This window comes from Bos grunniens, chromosome 2 (genome assembly GCF_055505025.1).
Source record: "Bos grunniens cultivar Pamir isolate PY7600 chromosome 2, Bosgru_T2T1.0, whole genome shotgun sequence".
NCBI classification, from domain to species: domain Eukaryota; kingdom Metazoa; phylum Chordata; class Mammalia; order Artiodactyla; family Bovidae; genus Bos; species Bos grunniens.
The window spans coordinates 22,954,800-22,967,759 of record NC_141166.1 but is presented as its reverse complement, the minus strand read 5'-3'; the positions used below and the strand labels follow the sequence as shown (position 1 = coordinate 22,967,759).

Here is a 12,960-nt window from a genome sequence, read left to right as displayed (position 1 = left end):
AGAAAGACACATGACTTCTCAAGGTCGCACAACAATCGAGATCCCAGTCAAGTCATTTAACTCTTATATTATACCACGTTGCTTCCCTCTAAAGAATGAAAGATACAGTTACTTATTCTTTGGAAAGAATGTGATCCTATCATGTCATTTCTTAAAATATATATTTTTTGAATTTTAGAATAGTTTTGAACTTACCAAAAAGTGGCAAAGAACATATAGAGGATTCCTGCATACCCCACACTCAGTTTTCCCTTTTATTATTCCCTAGAAGGCAATGGCACCCCACTCCAGTACTCTTGCCTGAAAAATCCCAGGGATGGAGGAGCCTGGTAGGCTGCAGTCCATGGGGTTGCTAAGAGTCGGACACAACTGAGCGACTTCACTTTCACTTTTCACTTTCATGCATTGGAGAAGGAAATGGCAACCCACTCCAGTGTTCTTGTCTGGAGAATCCCAGGGACAGGGGAGCCTGGTGGGCTGCCGTCTATGGGGTCGCACCGAGTCCGACACGACTGAAGCGACTTAGCAGTAGCAGTACAGTATTATGGTGTTTTTGTCACAACTAAAGACTCAATATTGATACATTGTTATTAAAACCATACTGTGATTGTTTCTCAGACTTTCCTTAGTTTATGTGATCTTGACAGTTTTGAGGATTACTGGACTGGTATTTTGTAGAATGTCTCTCAATTTGGGTTTGTCTGGTGTCTTTCTCATGATTCTATTGGAGTTATGGTTTAGAGGAGGAAGACCACAGAGATTAAGTGCACTTTTCATCACGTGATATCAAGGATGCACTCTCTCAACATTACTGATCAGCGTGGACGACCTGGTGTGTTGTAGGTAGTGTTGACAGGTTTCTTCATGTAAACTTCATCTCCTCCTTTCCACATTGTACCCTTTGGAAATGTCATGTGTATAGCCTACACCTGAGGGGTGTATATTTATGATTCATCTTCTTGAGGAGGAGCTTCATTTGATTTGATCTCCATGAAATTAGGCAAAAATACTGTCTCCATTGAATCTTGCTAATAGGAAAATCTTCTCCAAGATATATAAGTGTGTTCATACAAAGTGAATAATTGTCTCCCAGAGCATGCTTACTTGCTTGTGTATTTTTTTTTTTTTTCTTTCCTTCATGGTTCATACAATAAATGCATTTGGATTAAAGATAAGAAACAGACCACTTGATTAAATAACTAAGGAAGGGTTAGTCACTCAGTTGTGTCTGACTCTTTGTGACCCCATAGACTGTAGGCTGCCAGGCTCCTCTGTTCATGGAATTCTCCTGGCCAGAATATTGGAGTGGGTAGCCATTCCCTTCTCCAGGAGATCTTCCTGACCCAGGGTTTAACCCGGGTCTCCTGCATTGCAGGCAGATTCTGTACCATCTCAGCCACCAGGGAAGCCCCTAAAGAACTAAACTACTAGAGTTTATTTACTAGGCTTACTTTTAAATATTAATATTTATAAATTGGCATAGAAGTGTTTCAACTATAGTATGAAGTGGAATGGAATTTTACAACTAAATTTAAATTAAATATGAAGAATTAGATGACAAAAAAAAAATAGGAAAGTCTCAATACCTTTTATGGAGAAGGCAATGGCACCCCACTCCAGTACTCTTGCTTGGAAAATCCCATGGATGGAGGAGCCTGGTAGGCTGCAGTCCATCGGGTTACTAAGACTCAGACACGACTGAGCAACTTCATTTTCACTTTTCACTTTCATGCATTGGAGAAGGAAATGGCAACCCACTCCAGTGTTCTTGCCTGGAGAATCCCAGGGACAGGGGAGCCTGGTGGGCTGCCGTCTATGGGGTCGCACAGAGTCAGACATGACTGAAGTGACTTAGCGGCAGCAGCAGCAATACCTTTTATGGGTAGTAGTCTTAACACACTTCATATAATGCCTAAACATGCTATTTGTTATGCTTAAAGTAATGAATTAACACATACTATCAGGATGAAATATAATTTTTGGACACATTTTAGGGGGAAGGGATTTGGCCATGTCAATAGGCATAGAAGTAACACTGAGTTTAACTTGGGGGTTTAAAAACAATGTGTACTCTTCAGGAAGAAATTTTCAAAAACATGTGTTCTTTAAAAGTAAATATAAGAAGCAGATTTATCTCCCCCAAACTGAATCTCATTCTTCATTTAATCATATTATTGCAACATAATAACAATTTGGGGGTGGTATTTTAAATAAGAAAAAAAGTTTGATAGCAAATTTAACATTAGAAGATTCTGTACCAGACTTGTTAGATTTGTTAAACTTTAAAATTAAAAAATGAATTTTACTATCTTCTGAGAACCTGAATTCTCTTAGAATACCTCTCCCTCTTTCATACACTGGGCAATGCTTTGTCATGGAATTTTTATTGACTGTGTAACAGACCCCCAAAAGAAAATAATTTAATATTGCAGAGTCAGTCTGGAAAACAAGAGTGATTGTCTACTAGTACTATTCTGAACCATTATATATCAATCAAGTGATATATAAGTATTCTAAAATAAAAATGCAATGAGTACGAAACTCAATTTATAACTCAATTTTCAAATTCTTATTCTTTATATTTTTAAAGAATGGGTTATTCTTAATAAATTGACATACCTATTTAGCATAAATACTAATTGACTGAAAACACTTATTCTCAATAATATAATGCATTTATGAACTGTAATGACAACTATGAAATGAAATGAAATATAACGAAATATATTGGTGGCACTGTTGTCAGAGGAATCCAGAAAAAAAATTATTTTTCAGTTATATGTACTGATTCACACCCTAAAAATATTAAAGGAAATTAATAAGTGATTTAATGTTTGTATGGACAAGTAAATACCATGCAAATATTGAAGTGATGCTGTAAATATCTTATCTTAAGGAAGATGGGAGGTTTTGTGATTTCATTGGGATCTGTGAAATCCAGTGAGAATTTACTAAAAAGGAAATTATCTTGAGAGTTTTCTGAGAATAGCAAATACTGTACAGTGCTGGTGGCTTCACTCCATTTCTAAAACTTTTATTGAGAGCTAAATGATTCTGTTCTGCATGTCGGGGCTACTGTGTTGGATGCTATTTGGGGCTAGCCCTCTGAGTATTCTGTATTATAAATTCCATTTATAACAGTTTATAGTCACTCAATAAATTTTGCTTGTATTTCCACCCAAATAGAGTTATTGTATTTTTATTGCTTAGATTATCATGTTATAAAATATTACAAATCTTTTGAAAAATTATGAGCTACTCTGACAGTCTCATGTTGGGACAAAAACCTGTTGGTCATTGTCCCAGAAATTCACTTAAAAAGTGAACAGCCATGGCCATGGCCCTCTCTGCTTGGGGCCAGAGGACACCAAAAGGTGTCAAATACAGCCCATCCTTTCAAGAAACTTTATGTCAAGTTAAGCTTATTACATACAAGATATTTACCCAAGAGAATCACCCTCTGGAATCTAAGCCATTGGCTAATCAATTCAAGCCATTGATTTTACTTATTTGACAAGCAGTTTTTATTCACTCATAAAGCTATAAATATATTTGCATTTTTGAATAGCATCTGGAAATGGTAGTACATACAACAACAACTATTATTATAATCTCTAAATAATATTCAGGAGATGGAGCTTGCTGTAGTAGAAAGATGATTTACTGTGGAGTCAAATAGATCTGAATTTGAAATAGACTTGTATCACAGCCAGTAACCTATGACCTTCCTTGAACTAGTTCCTTAAGCTTTCTGAGACTTGTCTTTCTCACTTGTGACGTGTAACTAAACTCTAACTTTCAGTGTGGCTGGGAGGCTTTAATATTAATATAATATATGTAGAGCTCTTTCCATATGAATGGCAGAGAGCATGTATGGAAAACTGTTGCTAGGTATTTGTTAGTATTAGGATAATAATTCCAGGGCAATGTTTCACTGTTTTGGTTTTTTTTAAATTACTTCACCTTCATTACCCAATCTAATTTTTAAACAAACTTCTGAAATGAAGATGTTATCAATTCAGTTATTCAGATAAAGCAACTGAGAAAAGGAGTGACCAATGGAAACTCATCAAGTTTCAGAATTTGAATCTTTGATTTCTAGCTCAAGATCTTGTCCTTTCCATAAAGACTCAAGAATTGTGAGAATTCAATTTTGCCTTGTTCACTAAAAACCAACCTGCCTGGTTTGGACAAGATGTATAAATTCTTGAAACTTAGCTTCCTCACCCATCCTTGGAGGGTGTTGTACTGACTCATCTCAGTCCTTTCCAGTTTCACATGCATCAGAACCAGGAGCATGTAGTTTTGAAGGGCACAGGTTCTGAGATAAACTCTTGGGTTCAAATGTGACCCTGTCATTTGTTGGTTCTGTAAGCTTAGGCACATTACTAAATGTCTCCAAGTCTCATTTTACTCATTATGGGATAACAGGGTCTTCCTTGATAGCTCAGACGGTCAAGAATCTGCCTGCAATGCAGGAGACCCGGGTTCAGTCTCTGGGTCAGGAAGATCACCTAGAGAAGGGAATGGCAACACATTCCAGTATTCTTGCCTGGAGAATTCCATAGACAGAGGAACCTGGTGAGCTACAGTCTGTGGGATCACAAATAGTTAGACATGACTGTGCAACTAACATGTGCATAGAGTGATTAATAGTACTTAATCCAGAGCACTGTCTTTGTGAGGAATAAATGCGTTAAACTATGCAAAGTAATAAGAATGGGTTTTGGTATAGAGCGTTATGTTGTTTAGTGGCTAAATCATGTCCGACTCTTTTGCAACCCATGGGCTCTTCTGTTCATGTTTCCCAGGCAAGAATACTGGAGTGGGTTGCCATTTCCTTCTGCAGGGGATCTTCTCAACCCAGGGATCAAACCTATGTCTCCTGCATTGGCAAGCATATTCTTTACCACTGAGCCACCAGGAAGCCCCAGAAAAAGTGTTATAAATATTTGTCAATTATTTCCTAAAATTGTATCATTAAATTTAGTGCCTCCAAGTGAGCTGTTTTAACTCTCAAGTCATACAATAGCTTTGCTCAAATGATTAACTGTAAGCATCTCCATCCTGGATTTCTGTCTCAATCACACTGCTATTCTGTGAGAGATCCAACCTGCTAGCTTTGTGCTAAAGAACAGTTACTGGAGGACATAGTCACATACACTTGGGAGCAGTGTTTGCCTGTCCTATAGTAGATGTATGTGTATCAATATACAGTCATCACTAAATCTTCTCCTGATATCCAATTGACCTGATGAATCTGGTTCTTTGAAGTTCTGAAAATATTCAGGATCTGGATCAGTATGATTGTAGAAACCAATGATTCTAATTAAACATTTTCTGTAGCATCAAGATTATAGTGAAACTTCTTTGCAGAGTAATTATTTAAGTGTTTATATTCCAAGCATTGGATGTACATTGAAATTCATTTTGGTAGAAGAATGATTAAAAGTCTAAATTCCATGCTATTTATAAACAAATGTTAACTTTTAATTCACTAATAAAAATGTTCATGAAAACATATCACATTCATATAAGATCTCTCTTGAAAGTAATGCTAATAATTGAACTTAGAATATTGAGACGCAGAAGACAATGGAGTCAACATAAAAATAATAGCCAAATATTTGGCAAATGGCTTAAAAATTTTACAGATTTTATTTCCATAGCATGGAGTTTTAGAACATATTGGTAAAATATTCACTCCTAAATTATTGTTTCATAATATCTCAATATTTAATAATATAAGTACAAATTTTTTGGCACTTCTATGCCTAAATTTTGCTTTGTAAGAATTTCAAAAATATAGAAATGGCTGACATTTTTCAAAACAACTACTAGCACAGTGCAAAACAAATCTGCTTTCTTTCCATTTTTTTTTTCTGTATTCACTCTTTCTTTTTTGCTAGGTGGCATGCATGCAGTGGTTTCATGGAGACCATACAATGCTTGAGATGATTGAGAAAAAGCGTTGCTTGTGCAAGGAAATAAAAGCTAGACAGAAAACGGAAAAGGGGCTTTGCAAACAGGATAGCATGCCTATCCTACCCAGCTGGAAGAAGAATGCAGGTGCAAAGAAGTACAGCCCTCCACCCTATTCTAAACAGCAAACGGTATTCTGGGATACTGCCATATGACTGTGCAGGATGGCGTGAGCTCCACGTTACTTAACACGAAGAGGGAGGTCAACTCGGTCATGTGATAAGTAACTGTTACATATCTTCTCAGTCAGAATGGAATGCCAGTGGTTCCCTGGAAAGCCCATGGGAAGCTGTGCCTATTCATGGCGAGTTCAAGATAAAACGTGTATTTCCTTGCATTTAAGGCACACTTATTTATCATGGATTATTTTGAATCCAGAAGATATTGAGATGTAAATATTTTACTAGTTTATGGGTGACACCTGAAATAATACACATTATACATATATAAATGATAGAAATACCAAGAGTTTTACTATATGATACAATTTCGGTATTAACTGGTTTGTTATCTCTTTTATATGTCCCTTGATGCCTTTGATTATTAATTTTTGCATTTAAAATGTTTTTCTTTCTTCCTACATTTGGTTTCTGTACACTAGCTCATGTATGAATTATGTTCAATCACATAATATATGATCTGGTGCTAGTAATGTAGAAGTTGAATATCACATCGTTAAGAACACCTGTTTGTTGCTTTGTACCTTTTTAAGGGTTTGATGGGAAATGAATGCCAATGTGATGCTGAACTTGGACATCCACATTGCATCAACACCGATATTTTTGATGCATTGGCTTTATAAGAATTTCTCCTCAAATGTCATCTTGTTTATACTAAGCAATGGTGAGTCAGACTCCAGAGAAAGTTACTAGGGTATATTTGGACATCCCAGCAGAAAACATTTCTTTCAGAAATGACTTTAGGGACACATGTCCTTGCATCATTGATCTGATTGGAGGAGACCAGGGTTCACTGTGACAATGGAAGGGACAAGGAATAGAAGGCGAAACAGCACGACTGCTTTCAAGGTGAGACCAGTGGCTTTAGAGCTGCTGCAATCGCTACTTTTGAGTAACTTTTCACGTGTATGTTTGTTTCCCCTAGAAAATGATCAATTAACATTCAATCAGATGAGTTTGCATATTTCAGTACACTAAATGCCAAGCTTTCTCAAAATCTAGATGCCTGAATGGAGTAGTATTTCATGTTAACTTTTCAACGAGTTATCACCCTATTTAGGGGGTTAATCTTTTGTGCATGTTCATCACATTCTTACCGATGATGACACCATGACCAAAGAATTATGACCAATTGTTTATTTTATTTTATTTCAAGGAAGAAACAGGAAATTCAGGGGATGGGAGATGGGGTGGATTCAATTTTTGAGGTGGTAAAGTTTAAGTTAAACAAATCATATATATCTTTTAAGAGTAACTTGTTGAGTATAAATAACCCCATGGAGGAATAAAAAGGAAACTATCATATATATTTTGTATATTTAAATTACTATTTATGCTTCCAAAAAATGGACAGTATGTGATTCTTCTTTAACAATCAGTTTAGTATTATATTTCTGAGAGAAAAGGTATGTGTTTGAAGTTGTTGTCATAGTGGTTTTCCTTGTAAGGGTTTTGACAGCAATAGTACAGTGCTGCTCAATATAACCAAATATAACAGGAAGTAGGGGAATTTTGTAATCTATATTGCTAAAGACCTGGTAATGCTTTATCAGTAATAGTTTCTTTCAAGCCTTTGAAATGTTATAAAATAATTTTTTAATATTTTATAATTAATGTATATTTTGATGCCCAACTAGAATTCTGAAAGAATAAGGGAAATAAGGTGAGTGGGAGCATGTGTATCTGTTATGTGTGCGTGTGTACACTACACGAGAATGAGTACTCGGTGGGGGAACTGTATACATAGAATGCTTACTGATGTTTTAAATTTTGCTTGCATCGTTGAGGTGGAAAAAAACAAAAGTAGAGTCACAAGTTAGTACATGAAATCATGGAGAGATCTTAAGTAGCTTAAATAGATCCTGCTGTCATATTTCACCAGTTATCGATTATGTTTCAAACCCCAAAATCAATGGGGTACAAATCTAAGACTGGTGAAAATGTGTTAAGGTAAAACTCAGAATTGACGTTAAATGTGTTTATGACTCAAATTATTATCCTGATTTAAGTTATTATGACCACATACACTCAAGGCCATGAATTAGATATATGTAAGCCATCAATGATTAGCATCTTTATGATGATCTTAATACACGTACATACATGTATGTCATATGAATATGTCAAGCTTGACCTAGTTACAACTGGATAATTCCCCTGAAATTTTCATTTGGGTAAAACACACAGGTGTGTTTTTCAAATGCCCATCATTACCATATCTCTCTGAATTAGGCAGAAGATATTTTTTAATGCTGGCCACTTGTCAAGAAGGAAATAGTTAACAAAATGATTTGTGTTGGGTTCAGCCATTTCCATTTGTTCTGCCAAACGAACGCTGTTGCCAGGTTTCATACACTCCCTTTTCAAGCAAGTTATTTTCTGAGAGGGTAGCTTGTTTGAAAATCTGACCTTAGGCAACCATTTCCATTTACTGTCTCCAAATCTTGCCTTCAGTGGGAAGTAACTGAAAGATCTGGAAAAGCAGCTTCACTGATATTTAACTTAAGAAATGATATTCGGTACCTATAAAACTCTTCACTGGAGTTTAGCCTATGTGGCAATAACTATTATATAATTAATTTCCTTTTTGTGCAGCATTTCTTTATGTGGGAAAAAAGAGGTCATCAGGATAAAAAAGAAAAATAAACTTACTCTCTGATGGTAGCTATTTAGGGCCCTTATACCTATGAATTTAGTCAAATGATGAAAAATTCCAACTACAGCCAGAACACTATGGAGTGATAAAACTCCATATGCTATTTTGGTTTTTTTTAGCAGTGCCAAAGAACAAATCATGTCATTGTATGGTTACCAGTTGAAAGCTCAGCCCTATAAAAAATGATCGTTTCAGAGCAAATTTTATAGAAACAGAACTTTATTGGCTGTCAGCAAGATGCTTTTATATGTGAAAACCTTCTTAGAAGACACACATTTCTTTAGAATTGATGGAAGGGAAATATCAAATCCTGCTTTTCTATCCAATCTCAGAAGCCAGCATTTTCTGAAGTATAACAGTAGAGTAGTTCTTAGGTAAACACTGCCAAGATCTCCCCTAGTGTTGGTACTATGGAAGCAAGTTTGGAGTGAAAACTGATTGATTTGTGGAAAAGGTAATGCCCATTCCCCCAAAATAGATGTTAAAATGAAACAATGCAAAATATTAAGAAATTAAATAGTGTAGTTTTAAAGACTGTACATATTCAGATACACGGTAATTGAATGGATACAGCCAGATACAACTTTGCTTTTCAAAGCAGTGACACTGGGACTTCAGAGACCCCAAGGTCCCAAACGGGTTTCTTTCAATTTTTCTGGAGAGAAACATTTTTCTTATTACATTTTGGCTTAGGCCGCATCCTTATATCCAAAGGGGTTTGACTCTTATGAGCGAGTTTGGTGATCAAATTAATAAAACTAAACAACTCTATTGTTTTATTGTTTGAATTAAATGAGACATCAGAACAATGCACATACAATGCAATTTCAATATTACTTCTATGTTAAGTTGACTTACTTACCTAAAATTGAAGAGTAATTGTAAGCTAATTATGGCTACCTATAAAATTAAGGAAACATTTGTATGATATTAACAGCAGATTATCTGAGATGAGAGGGAATTCACCCTTGCAAAGAAGTAGAAGTAGAATAGAAAAGCAATTCACCATTCATTGCATCCCAAACTTAAATGGAAGTGAAACAAACAAACAAAAAATGCTACTTATGTACTTAAGCTTAACTCACTGAACCTTCCTTGTAAGGGAAAAATTATAGCTAACTCTGGAATGTGAACAATTTACTATTAATCCATTATTCATTTAACAGTTCATTATTGAGCAACTTATGTATCAGCTATTTTAAAGCATTTCTAAAGCATTTGACATTAAGCATTCAGAAAAATGTGGTCCCTGCCTTCAAGGAGTTTCATTATACAATCATTAGTAGTTTCCAACAGAGTTTTGAAGAAGATATACAATATCATATGTGTTTGACATCTCTTATGTGTTTATGTATGTGTTTATATGTTTTTCCCGGATCAAGTGTATAGTCAAAATAAAATGCTAAACATACTAAAGTTGATGTCTAAATATAAAATATGTTTATGTGTAAACCTCTATGTGTACACATAGGATATGTACTGCTGTCTATATAAACCAGTAACAGAATAATCCATTTTGCCATGTTGGACTTTGAACATTATAGCTGGGGGTTTGGATTTGTTTAAAACCCTTTGATATTTGGGTCAATGACATTGTAGCAAGATGTGTGTTACCTGGGTAAAAATGTCTGAGTATATTTCCCTTTAAATATTATAAAGTTTTAAATTTAAGGGAAAACATCTTTACAGTTATATTGCTGGATTTATCTCAACCAAACCTATGTGAAGATCTTCTTGAAGTTTTCAATTATTCCCAAATAAGACTGGGTTTGCCCACCCTAAAAGCATTTACATTTTCACATGTATACACCCACATACAGTATACATACTGTATATAATATATATGAAAATGTTTAGTATGCACTTCTTCAGTTTGGAACTCCTTCGGTTAACATTTATAGTGTAGCAATTTGTGTGAAGTGCACTGTGATTATAAAAGACAAAGCACAGTAAAGTCACAGGTCTTGTTATCTTGCACTAAAAACGTGTTTACGTATTTAGCAGTTGTATGTTTACTTTCTTGCTCTTTTCAAGAAATTGAAACAAATAGCTATTGAGAAAAATGATATCAAATAATATGTTTTTTAGTGGATAATGACACTACGCTTTTAAAAGACAGGGTTTTTAAAAGAAACCATTTAACATCAATTCCAACATCACATGTTTACCGTATTTAAAAATCTGAATGTCATATTGCATTTTTCATAACTCATTAAAAATGTCAGGTATGTGCCTGAAAAGTTGTGCAAATAAGCATTAGGTAACAGATTTCTCTACTCATGTGTTGTTAGCCATTTCTATATACATATTAATATAAACACTGATGTTTTAATTTCTTTTAATTTTTGTACTTGATTTTTTAGGTAATATGTAATTATAAATGTACTTTGATACTACTGAAGTAACCAGATGTTGTTTGAAAACAAATTGTTTTCTTTAGTGCATTGGCAATATTTTGCAATATTTTGTGCTTATTTATTTGTGCTCCCGTGTAATTATAATAAAAGCAATAGTTTAAATTAGTTGACTTTGTTGTTGCTGGTATTTATTCATCAAGAAATAAGATTAGTAAGAAATCTTTTAAAGAAAAATGCACACATTTTTCCATGTTTCCAGTTGCCTGTGAGATTGTATGGTAAACGACTCTTGCCAGTGAGTCATTGAAGACTGAGGCTTTCACCCTAGTTATGTGACCCCCAATTGTCCTTAGTCACCCTCTGGCTTCTGCTTCAAATGGCAATCCAGTAAATAAGAGGAAACTACATTTTTTCTTTCATATGCTCCTAATTCCAATTAAATGATTCAGTGTGTATCTAAAGTGTTCTGGAGGCACTAAAGGAAAAAAAAAATCCAGCAATCCTAGACTGGTATTCATAGAAAAGATATTCATTTATTTAAAAGATGTTTAACACACTCATTTGTTCAGCCATACTTCTAGAATTAATCTGGCTTAAACAGGGAGCAAGAAATCAATCATGAATAGTCATTAAAAGGACTGATGCTAAAGCTGAAGCTCCAATACTTTGGCCACTTGATTTGAAGAGCTGACTCATTGGACAAGACCTGCCTCATTGGAAAAGACCCTGATGCTGGAAAAGATTAAAGGCAAGAGGAGAAGGGAGCAACAGAGAATGAGATGGTTGGATAGCATCACCGACTCAATAAACATGAGTTTGAGCAAATTCAGGGAGACAGTGAAGGACAGGGAAGCCTGGTATGCTGCAGTCCATGGGGTCAGACATGACTTAGTGACTAAACAACAATAACAACAAAATAGGGAGCAAGTCAGTATGTTTAATGTTACTGAAGTGTTGATAACTAAAATGCCACTGAGTGTCTGAAATATATAAAACAAGGTTCTGGAGTTCAGCAAACTTATAAAAAATGTGCATTTGTCATACAGCAGCCTCCTTTAATAGTTTCTAATGGTTACTTAATCAACTACTTACATCGTCTCTTATACATCGAATTTCAGATGTATATTTATTATAATTTCAAAATTTCTCACAAATCATTTCCATGTTCATTCTTAAGAGGAATCTAATTTATTCTCACTCTTCATTTCCACTTCTCTAGCTACTCAAAGGCTCTCTATGCGCCCTACCTCTTGGTTGAACAAGAAATAACTAACCATACTTTCCACTGTCAACACTTCCAACTTCCATTCATCTCAGCTCATGACAAGTGCCCCATATTCTGAATTCTCTTCTGTTCTCCCTGCTCTCCCTCAGACTCATTGTTCCCAGTGATCTCAGAGTAGAAAAATGGACACTTTCAAATTGTGGTGCTGGAGAAGACTATTGAGAATCCTTTGAGCAGCAAGGAGATCAAACCAGTCAATCCTAAAGGAAATCATTCATTGAATATTGAATATTCATAGGAAGAAATTATTCTTAAGCTGAAACTCTAATACTATGGTCACCTGATATGAAGAGCCACCTCATTGGAAAAGACCCTAATTCTGGGAAAGAGTGAAGGCAAAAGAAGAAGAGGGTCACAGAAGATTAGATGGTTGGAAGGCATCACCAACTCAATGGACATGAGTTTGAGCAAACTCTAATAGATAGTGAAGGACAGTGAAGACTGGTGTGCTGCACTCCATAGGGTTGCAAAGAGTTGGACATGACTTAGAGACTGAACAAT

The 12,960-nt window shown here is 35.3% G+C and overlaps 1 protein-coding gene across 4 annotated transcripts in view; it reads left to right on the top strand.

The window, feature by feature from the left end:
• NYAP2 (neuronal tyrosine-phosphorylated phosphoinositide-3-kinase adaptor 2) overlaps positions 1-11,339 on the top strand; it is a 324,463-nt gene extending 313,124 nt beyond the window's left edge. For all 4 annotated transcript variants that reach the window (XM_086365602.1, XM_086365612.1, XM_086365628.1 and 1 more), the window contains one exon: positions 5,910-11,339. In XM_086365602.1, coding sequence (XP_086221728.1) covers positions 5,910-6,137 — 228 coding nt within the window. In that variant the 3' untranslated portion in view covers positions 6,138-11,339. The remainder of the gene's footprint in view (positions 1-5,909) is intronic.
• Positions 11,340-12,960: the final 1,621 nt, after the last annotated feature.